Below are 20,871 nucleotides of genomic sequence, written 5' to 3'. Positions count from 1 at the left end.
CCAATTGACCTTATACTTCTTTAAAGAAAAGTAGCTGTGATGGAGAATGTGTATCACTAAAATATGGAAAAATATTTTTACTATTTCAAGAAATGGAGCAAACAGAATAGAAGAGAGTCTATTAGGAGTTGTAATGTAGCTTACACTAAGCAAGGTCTCCAATAACAAGAATGGAAGATGGAGGAGGACAGAATACTCTAAACTACCGAAGGCTCAGGCCATCCATACTGCTAGGACTTCTGGTAACCAAAATGGCGTCAAAGCAGATGGAGTTCTAGATGTCTTCAACAAGAAGTTCTTGTAAAGTGGAAGAGGGTTGTGGTAGGTGCCTCCAGGCTCAAATGTCACATAGTTGATTAGTTCAGAGACAGTTCATCAAACTGCAGATGGAGATACTTCTAAAATTTCCTGAAAATTGGTTTTTTTTTTTCCATCTCTTTCTTTTTGGCTGAAGCCACAGAGAAAATGCAAGAACAAATAAAATAAGCTGAAAAAAAAAGAAGGGCCCTGAGATATTTCTGAACACAAATACAAACACATAGGCAGCTAGTGAAGGTCTTTGAATGCCTTATATGCTGAACCACAAGGTCAAGGGTCTGTATGATGCTTCTGTACATAGGAAGGTGATCTTCCTTTATCGTAATGTGGGATAATAATAAACTGAACTATATCAGGTTTCAGAACAAGAAGGAAACACCTTCTCAGAGGGTTTTTAACCTTTGATCACCTGCTTAGCTAAAATTGAATGCTATTAAAATAGAATGCACATATATTTGTAAAGCTGACATTTAAAAATGTCAATAGTTAATGGAAGCTATATTCACTCTTATTGATGATTCTTTTTAAAGAAGAACTTAGGATAAAATTAAATTGTCATGATATCCTTCTTGGTCAGCTAAATAGAATATGACCCATTTAGTGAAACCTGACCAGAACTTTGCCATATAGTCTGAGTTGTCAAAATATAAAATCAGAATTGAGTGCTGTGGTGGATGCTTGTAATCCCAGCAACTCAGGAGACTGAGGCAGGAGAATTGAAAGTTTGAGAACAGCCTCAGAAATTTAGAGAGGTCCTCAGCAACTTATTGAGACCCTTTTTCAAAACAAAAAGTTAAAAAGGGCTAGGATTGTAGCTCAGTGGTAAAGCACCTCTGAGTTCAATCATCAGTATCATCCCCCCCACATATATGCGTGTGTGTAAGTGTGTGTGTGTGTGTGTGTGTGTGTAATAAGTTTATAGGCATAGAAATTGGAAATTCTAATTTTCAACATTAGAAGCATTTAGAATAATGAAAGTAAAACTTTGTTATCTTATGGTTCTCATTGTTTCAGGATGCATAGTTATTGTTTTAGACATTCTGAAGTACAAATATCTGATAATGGCAAGGAAGGAGAGGTCACCTGAGTATTTTAGTTAGTTGTTGACCATGAGAATGAGGAGGAATGCATTTCTTTCTCTGAGGATTTACTGCAGGCTCATCACTGTGAAGTATTTTTGCATTTATGCATTTGTTATATTAATGGTGGCTGTTGTCTATAAAAGATTAATATTTACATTGAAAGTTGTTGGGAGTAATGATACGTATGAAAAATTAATATGGCAAATTAAAAATATATATATATATATATAAATGGTGGAGAAGAAGAGAAGGAAGTGGGTATCATAGATTAGAGGCAATGTCATTGAAGGTGGTGGCCATGTAGAAATTATGGTTGTGAAGAGCATAAGATACAACAGTAAGGCACATAAGGGAGCTCTTGATGATCCAACAGTGGGGAAAAACAGAGCCAGTAATGAAAGAACAAGGAAAGCTCTACAAGTGGGAAGTGGGATTGGGATTGTGGCTCAGAGGTAGAGCGCTTGCCTAGCACATGCGAGGCCCTGGGTTCGATCCTTAGCACCACATGAAAATAAATAAATAAAACAAAGATATTGTGTCCAACTGCAACTAAAAATGAATATTTTTTAAAAAGAAAAGAAAAGAATTTTCTATTACACAGAATACTTTATAGATCCATGATGGCCAAGCTGAAGGGCTGTGTGTGTGTGTGTGTGTGTGTGTGTGTGTGTGTGTGTGTATGCGCGCGCACTCTTTCATTGTAAGAGGAATCCATTTGTACCTCTAGAGAACACTTTATTTCTGGCATTAGTAATGATTATTCAGTTTGTTTTATAACCATATCTATAAATACCCCGAACCATCCATAGTGTAGTCAGTAGGCTTCTCCTTACCTAATAAACCATCCTCTGGTTTGTGGCTCTTATTACTTTGCATTTGTTCTTTTCATTTCTCTTCATCTTCAGATAATTACTAATAGATTCAGTGCTTGCACCATTTCATAACAAAATCAAACATCTGAGAAAATAACCATACATGAACTGACAGAATAGTAATAAGAACAAAACAAAGGAATATTTAAGGGTGATTGGATAAATTACTACAGATAACCATTTTCAGAGATTCACTAAAGCATGTACATTGGTAATATTACACATTTGCCTCTTTTTATTTAAATGATGTGTCTGGGCCTGGCATGTAGTGCTAAATAAATATTTATGGGATAAATTAATAAATGTCTGTAGAAACCAATCATATTTTAAACGTGCAAAGGAAGATTTTTTTTATTGTTCATTTATTCAGTAATCAATTATGGGTGCCTAACATGTAGAGGCACTGACAGGAGTACTAGGGACATATTAAAATAAATATCTGTTCATCATAAGTCCCTAGTCTCTGAGGCAGCCCAACACATAAAAAGATAATTACAATACAGGGTAACAGTCACCTTGCTGACTCTGTATCCACAGCAGACCCTAAACCTGTGGGACAAGCAGGGCTTCAAAGAAGAGTTTTGTAAATATTGAGAGGGAGGGAGGTGATCCAGTTAGAGGATTAGTTATTAATAAAAACACAGAAGAAATTGCAATAAAGAAAAAGCAAAGATGGGGTTATGTAGACTAGGATGAGGGGGATCAGATCTACACCATGTTAGAGTTTGGCTTTTATTGTGAAAATTCTAGGGAGTGCCCTAAACAGATCTGAGCTGTGGAGAGAACACACTGGCTGTAGTGTGGGGAATGAATTGGAGGTAGTGCAAGGCTAGAAGCAGGAAACTGTTTAGGTGATGGTTACAGTGATTCCTGCAGGAAATGAATTACTGACCTAAAATAGTGGCAAAAGGATAGAAAGAGTACATTCCACAGGACTGTGTGGACGGGAAAAGGAATATTAAAATCTTTAAGATTTCCAGCTTAGACAGCAAAGTGTTTAGGGCAGCTGGATACTAAGCCAAAGAAGACTGGGCCAGGAGCAAGTTTGAGGAGGACATTGGCTTAGGAAAGAGAGTTTTTATTGACCCGTGAAGGCTCTGAGCGTGTTTAAGTATTCTGAAGAACTATTAGAAAGGAAAAACATTTTTCTTAAAAAATTCTCTACTGCTCTTAAAAGAAAAAAAAAACCCTTAAGATTTAGAGATAGATCTGCATTAACTAATATTTTCCTCCCTCCCTCCCTCCCTTCCTTTCCTCCCTTCTTCCTTCCTTCCTTTCTCCCTCTCTTATCTTGCTATAGAGAAGATAAAGTATATGCTGACCTCATAGCAGGATTTATAAACTTCTAACTTTAAAGATTAAACACACACATACACACACACACACATACACACACACACACATTAGCCTAAGAAGCTCTTTATTATAGCTCATTATTATACAGATGGGAGTACTAAAGTTCAAAATAAATTTCCGAAATATGTAGCCAATAGTATTTTACAAAGGACATAAGATCACACTAACATATTTTTAGAAGACTGAGTTAATAATATTGATTTTATAATAGTTTTATGTTTATATTCCCAGAATTTTTGATTGTCTGTGAAGTAATTCTGTTTCTGAAAGAAAAGTAGGACATAATCGAAAACTTAAAAATAATTCTCACATATGCCAGGGAGAAAAAAAATACAAAATCAGAATATTTACTCCAGCATGAATGATATATGAAGTATTATAAACAATTCTTTATACTTTAGGATACATAGAAGAAATCTGCTCTAGAGAGATCTTGAAATAGAACCCAAATAAATGTTTAGTTAAACAATGAAATTCAGACTCATTTTGGAAGTTTTCACAATCTTTGCAGTAAATTGAACTGAGTTTATCTATCATTCATAATTGCATGCAACTTGTCTTGATTAAATGCATAGTCAACGTGCATTTTTAAAGGAAACAATATTTTTATGTTACTCACTGAGTAAATTCAGTTCAGCTGAGTGAACATTTGATTCATGTTTTATCATAGAACCAGAAAATATGTTACTATCTTCATAATAAATCGGGTTTAATTGTTAATCCTAAGGTAAATACTCATATCTTCTCTGGTTTGAACTAGCATTAGATATTTACTTTGAATTTGAATTTGTTCTTGATTGCCCAGTGCCTGGCTGCTGCCTCACAATGTAATTTAAATGTCTATGTCTTTTGCTTATTTCACATGTTGTATGTATATTTTGTTAGGAAATTATTATCTGAAAATAGATTAAAACATTTGTGTCTATGATTACTTGGACCTGGGTTTTACAGTTAAAGATTTTTTTTTGGTAATGACAAATGTTATCAAAACATTAACTCTTCATATTTTGTGTCTCATGGACCAAAAAAGCTTATGAAAAATTCTCACTCTAGAACATCTAGGGTAAACGAACAAACTGAGTATATGTATGTAGCTTCATGCCTATTAACCTTCAGGGAAAACATTGGCCAAATACTAAGCGAAGTGGGAATTGAAAAGCATCGAAAGGATAAATGGATTTTCATTTGCTGGTTGTAGTAATGATAATTCATCTTGGAGCAATGGTGAGGTTTGCTATACGCCTAATAGCAAGACATCATTTGGGGAGATTAATTACAAACTCTCCCTAATACAATACCTCCATTTATCTTTTCTAGATGCTCAAGCACTTGGTTACTACCGTGGCATGTGGCATGTGATAGTTCTCTTTGATAGATAGTCTAGACAGCCTATGGAGCAGTAGCTTCTCAGCTTTCCCCCTAGCCTCCCACAAACAGTCATTTCCCCCAAGAATGTTGTTCTTTTGACCCCCAGAGTCCCTCACTAATTCATCAAAAGTTATGCTATGCATTATTAATTTTAAATTCACCTTAACTGAATACTTTTCAGATCATCATTTGCTGCCTCCTTTAGTTCAGAAATGAAAACTTAGAAGAAATGTTAGTAAACTGAAAAAAAAAATCAAAACCCGAAAAACTCACTTAGGTTTCAAAGCCAGACTGTTCACAGAGCCCCCTTCTGGCCTTTCAATTTTAATCACTTGCCCCTCTTTTCATGCAGAGCTTGTAGGGAGCCCCTGCTTCAGTAGCTGACCATTTTCTAAGTATTATGAATACACAGATTTTTTTTTCTTCAGAAAAAGTAGGAGTGTACAATGGGTAAATTGTTTTATTAATGTTGCTTTTCAAAATCCCGTTAAATATGAAAAAACATAGAATTTTAGTCAAATGGCCTTTTTGGCTTTGGACACCCTACATTTCTTGACTCATGGTCTCTTTAATGTCAGTCAATGACATTTATGAGTGCCCTTTTTGTGCTGGGCATTATGTGGAGTAGGCTTTAGAAAACTTCACAAGTTGTTAACACTGTCTATTAAAGAATTGTCCTTGATTTGCCAGAAGTCAAGAGGCAGCAGTCTGGAATGAAAATAATAGCTGGAAGGAATGTAAAATTAAATTGGTTAATTGATGTTTGTGGGCCATGAATAGCTCGGCAGTATCCATTTTGGTTAATTTGTGTAAAGCATAAACAGTAAAGGTCATTTATACTGACCTCGATTAGAAAAGTTATGCCATGTGTTAACTTGGGAATCCAGTGTAGCATAAATCATGCAGTTTTCCTGATTGATCAATTATATAACAGATCCAATTGACAAAAATCATTATGTGCATAACTTTTAGCCAAATAAATTATATTGAATGTACTCAAACATGGAAGAAGAGAGCATGCTGCCCAAGTTATAGCATAGAATGTTCCAAATTTATTTCCATAAGCAAGTGATTCCCAAAGTTGGAAGAACTCATCCTTAGTTTCATGTGATGATGTTGGCATTGAGAATTTTGCATGCAATAGGATAATCACACTTTAGGTTAATTAGTTAAATACATTTGACTGAAGCGGTGAGTCTAGAATTGAAGCTATCCTGGTAAAAAGTGGTAAGGGTACAGGCTATAATCTACGTGGATTTTTGTTTTCTTTTTTTAAATTCTTTTTGTATGTACATGACAGTACTGTGTATTTTAACATTTTATATACATGGAGTATAACTTATTCTAATTAGGATCCCATTCTTATGTTTGTACATATTGAGGAGTTTAATTGGTTTTGTATTTATATATAAACATAAGAAAGTTATGTCTGGTTCCTTCTATTGTCTTTCCTATTCCTATGCCTCCTCCCTTCCCTTCATTCCCCTTTGTTTACATGGATTTTTAAATTCAGCAAAGGTTACATAAAACTTTTCTATTAACAATGAACTGAAAAATACCAAGTGTGTAACTAAACATGGTTTAGTTTAGATTGAAAAAAAATATCTACATTGCATTTTTCATTTGTGTGATGTTCTTGAATAACCTTCTTAAACTCAAGAGAAAAACAAAATAAATCCCATGGTTCTGAGTGAAGCTTTCTTTCTAATTTGACACTGTAGATTTGTGATGAACTATTTTTTTCAGCATTTTCAATGTGATAGAACTCACTCTTTAAAAACATGTTTATGAACATATTTAAGGGAAAGTAAGACCCCTGCTATCTTATACAGCTTGTTTGCAAAGATCTATCTTACTGAGTTCTATAAAACTGCCCTGCAAAATCAGTTTTGGAGTAAGATTATTTCCAGGTGGAAGTCATATAATTGTGGGATGTAGAAAGCTGTGGCAGGAGATGGGTTCCAAAATGTTACAAGTTTATCAGTGGAGCTAATATTCAGGAAAGAAAGAGCATAAGGGTCCTTACCTTGGCAAAGAGCTCCTGGATACCAATAGTGTTTGTCGTGTGTCACAATGGTCCTTTCATCTTCCTCGTGAGTCTGCCAGAGAAACAAGACTGAACAAAGCCAGCCCATAGAGGCAGAAAGCATGATGCAATGTACCAAGTAATTCTTTTACCCTCCCCGCCCCCACAATCTAATTGTCTAAATAGATGGTCATCTTGGACTCTCACCTCAAGTTAGGTGTATGTTCAAATGTTAACAATTTCTATGTCCTAGAAGCAAGAAACTGCAGACTTGGAAGGGACCTGAAGCAATCATCTGGTCTAACTCCTAAAGAGATAGATAGATAGATAGATAGATAGATAGATAGATAGATAGATAGATAGATAGATAGATAGATAATTGAAGACTAAATTTGATAACGGTTACATAAGTCCACACAGGTAAATTAGTGGTAATACAAATCCTGGTATTAGTTACACCTTGCGAAGAGAGCTTTAGAAAACTCCGCTATCAAGAGCCGTGATCTCACTCTGTAGCTGTGATCTCTTTTATGTTACCTTTGCAGAATTTAAATTACGGAACTGAGACAGTTACTTCTTCTCCAAGCTGTTAGTTTCCTGATGATTCTGTAATCATAACTTCTTACTTAAAAGGTGAAGTTTAGAACAGCAGTGAATGGATTTCAGATTTGCTGTTTTAAGGACTTAAGCAGCCACTTTCAAAAGATTACAGCTGAGAAGCCAGCCTTTGTTCCCAGTCCTTAATTGCTTTTCTCTAGCGATGGATTTGAAACAGCAATACAGACCCAGTCCTGACAGTAAATGCCTGGGAATTTAAGAAGATATTGCAAATATGCCACATCATAGGGTATTTGAATTTCACTTTCTAAGTTGTAGATGTAGATCAAGTTCATGTATCCTGCACTAAGTGTGGTCAAACATGCAAATATTTGCTTTCTGAGTAATTTGCCCTAATGACTTTGAAGCATTTTTGAGGAACAGAGGTGACATTGTTCTGCCCTGGCAGAAAACATATCCCTTGTCAGATGTCCACAGAGATCCCAACCATCTACAGGCTTATTATTAAGACATGAGTGCTGCACAGCATTTGGTAACCTTGGCTTCAATTTGACAATATGTCATGTATATAAGTTATCACTTTGCCCAAACTTTTGTGAAGAACCTATCTGGATCTTAACTGTTAGTTAACCAATGGGAGGGAGAACAAGAATTGTTTTAACTTTTTTTTTTTTTTGATACTGGGAGTTAAACTCGGGGTTTCCACATGCTGGGCAAGTGCTCTACCATTGAGCTACACCCCCAGACCTAGGATTGTTCTGACTTCTGATGTGCCCATGGACCCCTCACACTTTTGCATTTGATTAGGAAGTATTAGATCATTGGCAAAGCTTGGAGTGATCATAGCTAGGAAGCTGTTCACTGGAAATTCTGTTTTCATAGCTACTAATATCTTCTGAATTTTTCACTTAAATCTGTTCAATCAGAAAATAGAAAATTTCAGCCATCCCAGAAGTGCCAGGGTTTGTATTTTCCCCCTTTTGCCCAATCTGGTTCAGCCCTGAGCAGCAAGCTTTGGGGACCATCACATGATATATTTTGGATAGCCCTAAAGATAGGAGTATGAATAGTATATTCAAGTTTCTCTGGAGAAAGTATGAGAGAATTTCCCTGAAAAGAAGAAAGGAGAGATGGGCAGAACAAGCATAATGGCCAGTTATTTAGAAAACAAGTATTTTTCTGGCCAGACAGGGTGGTGCACATCTATAATCCCAGTGGCATGGGTGGTTGAGATAGGAGGATCACGAGTTCAAGGCCAGACTCAGCAACTTAGCAAGGCACTAAACAACTAGTGAGACCCTGTCTCTAAATAAAGATTAAAAAAGGGCTGGGGATATGGCTTAGTAGTTAAGCACCCTTGGGTTCTATTCCCTGTATCTTCCCCTCTCCAAAAAAAAAAAAAAAAAAAAAAAAATTCCTTCTAGGAGTTGCCAGCCTATTACTTTTTTAGTTCATACTGTCAGTTATTTTTTTCTTTCTTAATAAAGCACTACAATTTCTTTTCTAGGAAAAGTCATCTCGAACAGTATCAAACACTAAAAGGAGTCTTTGTTTTAAATCAGTAAAGGGAGTTAAAATTTGTCATGCTTAAAGATATTTAAAATGACATCGTTATTGTTAATGCATAAGAGAGAGAAGCTCAGACCAGCATAGTCCAGATAAATATTGATGTTATGAATTGTACATCTATCTGCAGCTGCTGTTGTTCATTTATTTAGCAAACATTTAGTCCTCGAGTGTGTAGTTAGGTCTATGAGGAAGTCAGTGAGAGAGACCAGACATATCATGCAAAAAGAGGAGCTGATAATAGTCCCAACTTTACCACTAAGGTACACCCCAGTCCTTTTTATTTTTTGAGAAGAGTCTGGCTCAATTGCTGAGGTTTCCTCTAAATTGCCAAGGCTGGCTTCAAATTTGTGATCTTCCTGCCTTGGCCTCTGAGTCACTGGGATTATGACTCCTGCCACCTTGCCTGGAGAGTCCCATCAAAAAGACATTAGAAAAAATTTAGGGATTAATATAGAGGTGATGCAGACTTTTAGGGGAAAGTGAATTTTAAGATGAACTTTGAAGGAGACAATGAACAAAGATGGTGGAGGAGGGGAGGTGCATGCTTGACTAAAAAAAGAAGCAAAATCAAAGGCGTGGAGGTAGAATGGGTAACGTATTAATGAGACAGAAAGAGGCAACAATTCATGCATAGCAGAATTATTCATCTAGCACCTAGAGACATTTCTCTAATCTGCAGAGGTTAAATATCTCTTTCACATGTGTCAGTACAGAGTTTCAGATCTCAGTTCCATGAAGATGTAGGGAATTTGCTTCTAGCGTCTTAAGTTACGTAAGTCTGAGTTAAGGATTCTGTCAAATGTTGTATTGTTATGCTTTAGAGATGGTAAATTAATTCTGAAAGTATAAGGGAAGTGCAGCTGGAAAAATGTCAGTTGATGCTGTGAATAAAATAGCTCACATATGTTCAAGAAGCAGCACCCACTATTAGAGTTTGTGGACAATAGACCTTCTCCAATCTGTAAGAACCTTGGAGAAGAAGAGAGGAGAGTAAAACCACATCTTTCTAGAAAAGTTTGTAAACATATATCATTAAGCGTCAGAGCTTAGGTAATTCCTACATCACACAGATGAAGGATATGGAACATTTGATGAGAAATCACCATGTTATGACAAATTGACAGCTTCTTCTATATGATCTAGGCAATGTGAAAGGTTTTGCTTCATCCATCTCAGCCAACAGCCTGATCTTATTGCTGGTATGGAAGCATTGTCTTTATGCATACTTTTACTTAATGTTTTAACATCCAAAATGTTTAGATTATGCTCCTCTTGGATATGAAAGGAGAATTTGTTCCTTCCCTTGTTGTGATAATATTGTTGGCCCAGTCAGTATTTTTTTTAAAAGATGGTTTAAACAGATGCCTGAGAAGTAAAAATAATCCCACTAAATATTGGTGATGCCTCTCAGAAACTGGAGGGTGGGGATAGGATCTTTATAGTAAGTCACATACTCTAGGATCCTAAACACTAGAATAGATACTCAAAACCAGATTGGTTAAAAAGCAGCTTGAGATCCTATAGAAACCAACCCAAATATGCCATTCTCCTTCAAATTTGTCGAGCTTTATGAACTCAAATCCTGAGAATGGAATTTCAGGAATGTTATTTTTAATTTTATTTTTAAAAACAACAAATTGTTTTTAGTTTTCTAAAAATAATTACAGGGCTGTGTGTGTGTGTGTGTGTGTGTGTGTGTGTGTGTGTGTGTGTGTAGGGGTGTGTGGTTCAATGGTAGAATGCTTGCTTAGCAGCTGAAAGACCTGCAAAGATATAAATGCCAAATTACAAAGGTAAATTTTAGGTGATCAAATGTATTATGATTAATGTCTAAATATCTTTCACATACTATTTTCTTCAAATGATTGTTTTCAATTCATTTCTTAATCACTCAGTAGTTAATATGTAACACATGGATGGATGATACAAAAATCTAAGTCTGGATCCTAGTAGTTTTAAGCTATTTGAAAGAGAAGATATATTACACACAAAATAAATAACAAATGTGAAAGGACAGGACTAATATTCAAATAAAATTTTATAGGACACCCATAGCAGTCTGTAACAAAACCTGATTTCTACCACAGTTGGCTTCCTTAGTATAGTGTGTATTTGATGGGCTCATCTCAGTGGGAACCAATTTATTTCAAAAATCTATAATATGATTCCAATGTATGGTGTTGAAAGTCATCTTAATTATTTTTGTAAGGTTGGGAAAATGTTTTTAAAATATTAAAAGTTTTAAAGTGAAAATGTTCTCTGTTTTGTGACCCTTATGAATAATGACAAATTGCATATAATTTATAAATATCAAAAATCTCACTGGTACAGTGGCACAGGCTTGTAATACTAGTGACTCTGGAGGCTAAGGCAGGAGAATTGCAAGTTCAAAACGAGCCTTAGCAACTTAGGGAGACCCTGTCTCAAAGAAATAAAAAGGATGGGGCTGTAGCTTAGTAGTAAAGAGTCTGGGTTTCAATCTGCAGTACTGGGCCTGGGGGTGGGGGGAGAAAGAAAGGAAAGGAGACCTCCATACAGGTATAAATGAGCTATATTAACTGATATAGTTCCTATGAATATTAAATGCTAAAAGGATGGCTAACTGTTTTCTGTAAATGATAATGAAAAAGAGTACACGTCAACTCTGTGAATGCAACTTAAACAACTAAAAATGATTTTTTAACTGTAATACTAAGAAACGAAGGTTATTCACAGACTTAGTATTCTGTGAAAGAGCAGCAGAGAGGAAAATCAAAGGATTCAAAGGAATTTATTGAGTAATGCAAAAATTCTCTTATGCAGAGACATTTTACACAGCAGGAACTTAAGTCCATGTGTGAGGCAGGCTGCTAGCATAGTAAAAAACAAAACAACACCGCCCCCTCCCCTGCTCTCCTTCTCCCTCACCCCCCCCCCCCTCACTCCATTGACATGCATAGCTGGCCTGGTAGGTGTAAAAATAGACTGGCAGTGCCTGAACTGGAAATGGTCACTGAAGGCAGCCTGCAGTTGCTGGGGTTTTGAGTTCTCTGACTCGATCAAGCCAGCCAGCAGATGGGGAGGACTGGTGAGGGGCGTGTAGGGGAACTGAGCAGAGGAGCCAAGGATCATCTGGATGAATTGTCCATGTTAGTGTACCCCTGGGAGCCCTGGACAGAGTGCAGAGGGCAAGGACGGGCCCACTGACAGCTGAAGCCCCAGTGCTGAGATGGGGAATGCAGCTCTCTGCTCTTCCTGCCATGCGGATAAGAGTGTCAGAGCCCAAGGCAACATGCAGGACTTGGACAGAACTCCAGACTACTATGGCTATAACAGTGAGGACGTCAAAGAACCTGGGGTACGGGTAAGTTTTAGGCCACCGATGAGGGAGCAGGGAGGGAGGATGGTAGCATGGGAATCAACAGTGGAGCCCATTGGTCAAATCTCTCAACTTCCTGGAAGGAAGTTTTGGAATAAAAACCAATGTGATCAACCACCTGACTGCCTCTGATTCAGTGGCACACTGTTGTTTCCTCTTAATACTACCCAGAGCCACATGTTGGTTTCTTCTGAGCTGTCACTCACTATGAACTGGCATTTGAGGATGAGCAATGACAGTGTCTCTTTAATTTGGAGCTGAACCTGTATATTATTATATTATACAGTGATGCTCAGCAATATTGCAGAAACTCACTCATATTCAGGCTGCCAAATTCTTTTGCTTATTTATGTATTCATGTACAGTTTGTTTTTCACTAGAGCACACAGTAATTTTAAGCATGTGCTTAGAATCCCAATTTCAGCCTATAAGGACATTTTACTTCTAGTATTTGACTAATTTCAATGAGAAGACCTTTAAATACCATTCCAATTATGATAGTGACAGTTTGTGAAAAGGCTTGAAAGTTCAGTAATCAAATATTTAAAATCATATTTCAAGTTTTTAATAATTCACTAGCATGACACATTCCTAAAAATGAAAACAAAGGTTTATTGTGATTTTTGAAAAAAGTTTTGCCTAGGAATTTCTTTCTGACATAGGTTGATTTTTAGATTTGCTGGATAATAAAGTTTATCTTTGATCTGTCTGATCTAGCCTCTTGACCTTATTGCAAGTTGATGTATTTCAGACAGAAATCATAACACTATGATATGTAGAATTTCTGAGTATAAAAAGGTGAGGGCTTTGCCCTTGTCTTATAATTGTCTGATGTTTCCAGGGCTGACTAGAGGGTCTATAAAGCTTGTGAGGTAGTTTTCTTTCCTAGATGAATTGCATCATTGAACTTGTTAGACCATGGTGACAATGAAACCCAAACTTAGAATTTGTGAATAAAAGCACATGCAGAGTAATGTGTGCAGACAGCAGAAGTGAACATAAAGTAATGGAGTGAAGAACTTCCATTCTGGAAGTCACCTCTGGTAAAAACAGATCTGAAAGGTGAGCAGGGAGGCAGTCCCTCCGGGCAAGGGAAGCCACTTACCTGCTTTAACAACCTTACAGGCAGGTTTGTGGCCAGGAGCAGTGAGTTTCTCTTTCCAGATCATAGTTTAAATGACTACATCATAGGACATCCACTGTCGATCTCTCACATCAGTCACTTCTAATGGAGCTGAACTGAGGGGGTAAAAAAGGTGAAAGTCTCCACAAACTTGCCTGTTGCAGTATGTAAACATATTCTCTATGAAATAATCACCTTGTTTGAAAGGAATTTAATTTCTATGTTCATGAAATTTAAAAAATAGAGTTTAGATCATCCTTTACAATGTTAGTTAATAATTCCTTCAGTGCTTTTAAGTTGCCAAATATACTCCATTTCTTCCACCTTTTAAAAATCATTAAGAGAAAAGTGAGAGACGGAGTCATGACATGATCTAGGCAAGGAAGAACAAAGAGACCCTTGAACCTGGAGCATCCCGATGGAGGAAGAAGCAGTGAAAATGAAGACAGATATTTGGGGCCAAATAAACTTTGGCCTTATTAGTCATATTAAGAGATTATTTTTAGTGATAGGAGACCACTGGTTTTGAGCACAGAAGTGTCAGTGTGACTTATGTTTGTTGCTACTATGTAGATAATAAAATGTGGGAGATCAAGGATGAAAACAGAGACAATTAAGAGATATCCACAATAATCTAGGGAAGAGAATGTGGTCAAACAGACCAAAATTATGGTGGTGGAGGTGAGGAGAATGCAGGATAAATAAGTTAGAGTATGCAGAATTTATGGACAGATTGTACGTGTGGTTTAAGAGAAAGAGAAGAGTCAAGTTGATTTCAATATTTTTGTTTGGACAACTAGAAAAAAATATTTCTTCATTACCAAATGAAGAAGATTCAAAGAGTAGCAGTTCTGAGGGTGAGAACCAAGAGTTAGCTACATTGGAGATGACTGTTAGTCTCTCAAATCATATGGGTCATAATTTCCTAGAATTTATACTGGGATACAAAAAGTTGTGAACATAGACGAACTCAATCTCATGCCTTTTTGATTTTTCTCTAACTTTCTTTATGTCCTCCATTCTCTTATCAAGATTGATGATATTTAGTTACCTGATTACATTAGGTTCTTTTGGGGAGCCATGAAGCAAATATATCCCTTATTTTGTAAGAAGTTTCCTCCCTGGAAAATCAAACAAAGTAAAAAGTCTTTCTTAAGATACAAAAACTTGGTAGTACAATTGGAGTGACATTATGTTAATTAGAGGAGATTCAGGAACAGCTATGAAGTAAGAAGAGAGGAATTTCTATTGGAAGAGAGAAAAATTGCTACAGAAGATGGGTAACAGTTCACATGGAACACTCTCTCAAAAATTAACTCACCCTGAAAGATACACAGTTTGACATGCTCTGCAGATATGTGATGATATCATACTTCTAGAAAGAAAGCAGAACATTTTATTAGTGAATTTAAGGAGCAGAAGAAAGAATGATAACCAAATTTGATAGTTTTCCAGAGGGACAAAAAGTAGCTCTGTCAGGCCCGGAATAACTGCTTAGATTTATAAGAAAATCTGGGTTAGGATTGGTTGTTGTGTTTTAGACATATCCCTGACATCTGAGTTAGGGGCCAGAAAGGAAGTTTGGAGGCAAAGAAGGAAAAGGAGGAAGGGAAGGGGTGGGCTCATTTTCTGGTTTGTGATATTCTGTCTACAATTTGTCCACTCTGGGCTATGGGGCACAGGAAAAAAAAAAAAAAGAAAATGATGTTTAAGTCAATATTAGGGGTGACTTAGGCAAAATGGTTTTTTTGCAGATTAAGTTTCTCAAACTTAAGAAATCTACCATCTTTTCTTTCTTTTACGTGTTCTGTAAGACTGAAATTACTCCTTGAATTGTTTATACATTGCTTAATTTACACATTTTTCAGCATTCATGCTTGTCACAATTGATGACAAATAATTGCTAAGAGGTTTGTAACTTTTAATTGTTATATTCTTTTAAAAACATCTTGATTATTTTTTTTATTTTGGTCCTGAGGATTGAACCCATGGGCACTCTTCCACTGAGCCACGTTCCCCACCCCTTTTCATTTTTTCATTTTGAGATAGGGTCTCCCTAAGTTGCTTAGAGCCTTTCTGAGTTGCTGATGCTGGCCTCAAACTTGTGATCCTCCTACTTTGGCTTCCTGAGTTGTTGGGGTTACAGCACTATGGCACTGGGCCTGGCCTAGGATATTCTTTTGTTGAGGGAAAAAGTAGACAGAGGTTTTGTTATGTCTTTTTCCTTCTGGAAATAAACTCAGGACTTATTTATGGAGTTTATTATATTCTTGGGTCAAAAGTCTCAAATACATTTTCCAGTTTTATTCATAATCACAAAAACTAACAAAATATAAACTGAAAATACTAAAACTACTGAACTCTATATAAATTAGTATTTAACTCTTTTTCATACATTTTACTTAAAGTTGTGTATACCTGACCTTATTTGTAAAGATTACTGTAGCAGTGAGTAAAAAAATCAGTCAGAAATTGTATTGGATATAAGTGAACAAAAATAACTTCTCCTTGAACAGTATTATTGTACATCCACATTTGAAAATTCACATGTAAGCTTTAAGAAAGATAAAGTAAATCAGCAGAATAATTCCAGATAATTATATAACTAAAAACAGAAATTACAGAAAAACACTTTAAGAAATGAAACTGGATATCATTTTGACAACATGATACATTTTAAATTTAAAACAAATTAAAAATATAGAGAAAAAAGATGAGCAGCAAATATAAAAAAATTTTAAAATTCCATAATGAATAATAGTATATTATTTTAATAATGTATATACACATCAATGTTTAAATCAAGAGTAGAGTTCATCAAACTGTGAAGGGTCAGAGAGTGAATGTTCTAATTTGTGGAGCACATGATCTTAGTTGCCAGCTACTCATCTCTGCTATTGAAGAGTAAAAATAGCCAGAAATTATAGATAAACAAATGGGCCTATAAGGGCCTATATATGAAAAAAATGGGCTATATATCCATAATGACTTAATTTTTTATTACTACTGCCAATTGTTTTAACTACTAAATTTGAAAATAGTGATTTTAGTTATTTTTATTAGTTTGTAAAAATATAAATTAACATGATAAATTACATTGAATATTAATTTAAGACAGATACAAAATATAACAATGTTCAATCTTAAGAAGACTGTTGAGACTGAGAAACATTCTGAGACATTCTATAAATGGTTCTAATTATTTGGAAAGCAATTTGAAAACATATTTCAAAGTTTGGTTGTAATTTCTATTTTTCATTTTACCAATCCAACAAGGACTCTAGTAGCAGGATTTGCATGGAGAAAAAAAATCATTAGCAATCTTTCTGTGCAGAGCTCCTCAGCCCCAATTCCAAATAACTGGGTGAGCCTGAACTCAGATTCACCATTGTGAGTGTCCCCATACCCATCCCTCCTTCACCCAAACCCTCAAGGGCCCTACTGAATTCCTATCCCCAGAGATCTTACTCCACATCCACTGAGAAAATGTCTATCTTTCTAATGAAAATGTAACTCTCATAGCATATGAGATGTGGTTGCCTCTTTCATTAACCCTTAAAGCACTCAAAGATCTGCTTTTATTGCAATTGGCTTGGCAGCTCCAAAAAGAGGAAATGTTCAGGTGAGGATCAAGAACAAAATTTAGCTGTTTTTAAATTTTTATTCAAAATATGTTCTGGGAGTGCTTCTATTTTTTTTTTTAAATCACAGAGGGGAAAACTATATCATCTCTCAAATACCTTTCCATTTTAATTTATGCGGCTACTGTTGTATATATTTTAATTTCACTTATGAAAAAAGTAGTGCCTTGGATCCTATGGTAGTTCTGCCTGGGACATGAGTCAGTGAGGTCTTTCAGTGTCCATATGGGCAGCATAGAGAGGAACTTTTAACTGTGTTCTTGTAAGGTGCAATCTAGAACAGTATCAGAAAGGCATCTCTATTTTCTTCTCTTGGCTTATATTTTTATTATGGCAACATTTGTAAACTTGCATGTTGTTCTAGGTGTACTATGCATTTTTCTTACATTAGGATCATTTTTATTGTAGTAGCTTTATCATATCAAATTAATTTGCTTTCTTCCAAAAGGAAAACAATAAATGTGATGTTTCATCATAAACATTGGTTAAATTATCTATCCTAGCTGATTTTCTAATTACCATCCTTCTCTTTTTATCAGTTTACACTCAAGAGATTTTTTTTTAATTTCCTTGCTTTATTTATTTTAATAATTTCCCCTATGGTAGTAGAGGATTTTCAGTTCTTTATATCAGCTTTATCTTTATCCTATCAATTTGTTTATTGCCTCAGACCATGAATAATGAGTCTCAATGTTATGATGAAAACAATTCAGTACTTCTGTTAGGCTGACTCAAAACACAGTCACTTGGCTCTTTACTGAGCTAAGTGTACTTATAGGTGCTGGCCACACAATGACAAGAAGACTAAATTCCTATAGTAAAGAGAAACAAACTGTAAAAATGTAAGGGAAGGAGGCACCCTGCTTATCTGAGGGGTGTGCTGAGCCTGTTTAAGGGAAAGATGGTCTGAAAGATGGCCCCTTATTCAAGGGAAAGTGTGTCAGAAGCATCCTGAACAAAGAGAAGGGTGGCAATGAGGTATGAGAGTGAGAAATGGCTCAACCATGCCAGAAGTTTGGGGTATTTTTCTAAATGTCATTTGTCTTGGTAAAGGAATTTAGTTTTCCTTCAAAATATAGTGGGAAGTCTTGAGGATTCCAGTCCAGGATATAAATGGTGGGCTTTCACTTAAGCTTTGAAAAGATTTTCTCTCTCTCTCTCTCTCTCTCTCTCTCTCTCTCTCTCTCTCTCTCTCTCTCTCTTCTCTCTTCTCTTCTCTCTCTCTCTCTCTCTCTCTCTCTCTCTCTCTCTCTCTCTCTCTCTCTCTCTCTCTCTCTCTCTCTCTCTCTCTCTCTCTCTCTCTCTCTCTCCTTTTTCCTCTTTCACTTTAATGGAGAATGGATTGTGGCTATAGCAAGAGGGGAAGAGAGACCAATTAAACCAGTTGCAGATTAGATTAGGATGTTAACAATGAAAATGAGACATGATCAGACTCAAAATGTATTTTTGTTTCTGTAAAAGAATTGTGTTGAAGTTTTAAAAGAAAAAGAAAAGAATGGGTGTTCTGGCTTAAGCAATGACAAAAGATAGTACTATTTACTGAAATGTGTGTGTGATGTCAAGAGTTACATTTTCCTCTGTTTTATATGCTAAATGATAGAAATAAAATACCTTAAATGGTATAGGGTGTACTATCTTCTGAAGCAGTTATGTAAAAGATAAGGAAATTGTCTTTATATAGTTAGTTTTGATATGAACTCCAGTGAGAACTAAAAGTGTAATAGAAATCATTTTGCTACAACATTTCAAAGAATATGAAATGGCATAGAGTGTGGTTATGTAACTATTGGATGATTGATTTAAAGATAAAGATTGAGGGCTAGGGCTGTGGCTCAGTGGTAGAGCGCTCATCTAGCACGTGTGAGACACTAGGTTCGATCCTCAGCACTACATAAAAATAAATAAATGTCCAACTACAACTAAAATTTTATATATATATATATATATATATATATATATATAAAAGAGAGAGAGAGAGAAAGAGAGAGAGAGAGAGAGAGAGAGAGAGAGAGAGAGAGAGAGAGAGAAGAGAGATATTGAAAGAAGATATAGCTTTTGGTCCCTAGGAGCTTACAGTCTAATTTTAGAAATGGAACTTATCCACATGTAATCAATTAATTATCAAACACCACAGAATTAAGTGGCAACATGAATGATAAAATGGGTCTCATAGGACACCCAAGAAGGGGAGGACTAGAGTGGGCCATGGTGCTCAGGAAATGTCTCTGGAACAGGAAAATTCAGCCATTTGTGGCAGAAGAGCTGCGCCACCTGCTTACAGTTTGAAATGCTTCCATGCAGGCTAATTAACTAGATAGCTGCTGCTCTGAGCTCACCAAGCTGTCCCTTCTAGTGAGGCTGAGCGACCTCCATCCCCAGGATTTCCCAGCCTGTCCCCATCACTCAAAGAAGCAAACAAGGGCATAATGTCTGGACTTCTGGGACCACCCTGACCCTTGATTGTTATAGCCAGTATTCATTATGATTGGTTGGCATCTGAACTCTTCTAGTTGTTGAATATTTTGAATATTCCACTTGCTAATGGAAAAGGGGAGCTTGAAGTAGATGCTGGAAGCAGACTATAACCCGGGTTCCTATTTGGAAGAAATAGGAAATACTGATGCTTGTGCATTCAGTAAGGATTTAATGACCGGGCATTGGACTTACCAAGATGAACTGAGACATGCAACCTTGGCTTGAAGGAAGTGCAACCTAAAGATGGACAAAGCTGGAGTTCCGATATCATGTCACAGAGTTGCAAGAAAGGACAGGGTATTATAGGGTATTATGGAACTCCTGAGTTTCAAAGCATGGTAGATCACATATGGAATCTTGGAGTAAGGAGTGATGTGTCTGATTGAGAACCACTGTGTAAATCTCATGTCTATAATACCTAGCTTCTATAGGGCATGTTTGTAACCCATGACATTTGGGTAAAAAGCATGGGATCAGATTATCAAAAGCTTCATAAGCCAAGATTTAGAACTTGGACTATATTATAGGGAAAGACCAGCAATCAAAAACTGTTTTAGGAGAGTCAGTTAGGTTGTGGTTTGTATGCCACAAACTCTATTCTTTTTGACATGCTTAACAAAGTGTCTACCCTCTCCTAAGTACTTAATAAAATTTGTGGAAAAGATAAATGAATTGATGACTCAGAAATGACTCAAGGTAACAAATCTAGCTGTGGGCATTTTCCAGCTGCACTTGACACGTCCCCAGAGTATGAGACTGTGAAAAGTGAAAAGGTATTGGAAGTACAAACAACATTTCTAAAAACACTTAAAGACCTTGTTGTCTAAGAAGTTTTAATTCCAACGTTTTGTTGCAGAAAGGAATGTGACTTTATTAAAATGACACACATGACTGCTATAAAATATTAATGTATTTATAATAGAAACTAATGGATTTTCTTGAATTGTTATCAATTTTCTGTACTCAATTTTATGTAAAATGTAATAGTCACATTTTATGGAAAATTTGTTCAGATTATATTGTGATAAGAGAAATAATTATAATTTAAACAAAATCTAATATATTCCTATTAGATTTTTCTTGCAGTGAGGAACATCCAAACCAAAATTTTTATTTATTTGAGCT

At 35.9% G+C, this 20,871-nt stretch overlaps 1 protein-coding gene and 1 long non-coding RNA gene across 51 annotated transcripts in view; one reads left to right on the top strand and one right to left on the bottom strand.

The window, feature by feature from the left end:
* The window catches only part of Ank2 (ankyrin 2), a 636,862-nt gene that overhangs the window by 401,294 nt on the left and 214,697 nt on the right, over nt 1-20,871 (top strand). For 11 of the 50 annotated variants that reach the window (XM_078021766.1, XM_078021754.1, XM_078021768.1 and 8 more), the window contains exon 1: nt 12,137-12,492. The exons of 21 other annotated variants lie outside the window; for them this stretch is intronic. In XM_078021766.1, coding sequence (XP_077877892.1) covers nt 12,358-12,492 — 135 coding nt within the window. In that variant the 5' untranslated portion in view covers nt 12,137-12,357. Of the gene's footprint in view, nt 1-12,129; nt 12,493-20,871 lie in introns of those variants that run through there. 18 more of the 50 variants (XM_078021788.1, XM_078021783.1, XM_078021798.1 and 15 more) reach the window with 6 other exon arrangements.
* Nucleotides 113-7,802, bottom strand: LOC144366863 (uncharacterized). Its single transcript, XR_013426007.1, has 4 exons — nt 7,560-7,802; nt 7,023-7,095; nt 2,234-2,357; nt 113-487 (listed from the first exon to the last, which is right to left on the bottom strand). It is a non-coding gene; the product is annotated as an uncharacterized LOC144366863 (long non-coding RNA).

The sequence above is a fragment of the Ictidomys tridecemlineatus genome, chromosome 9 (assembly GCF_052094955.1).
Source record: "Ictidomys tridecemlineatus isolate mIctTri1 chromosome 9, mIctTri1.hap1, whole genome shotgun sequence".
In the NCBI taxonomy this organism is placed as follows: domain Eukaryota; kingdom Metazoa; phylum Chordata; class Mammalia; order Rodentia; family Sciuridae; genus Ictidomys; species Ictidomys tridecemlineatus.
This window is presented reverse-complemented; position numbering and strand designations above follow the sequence as displayed.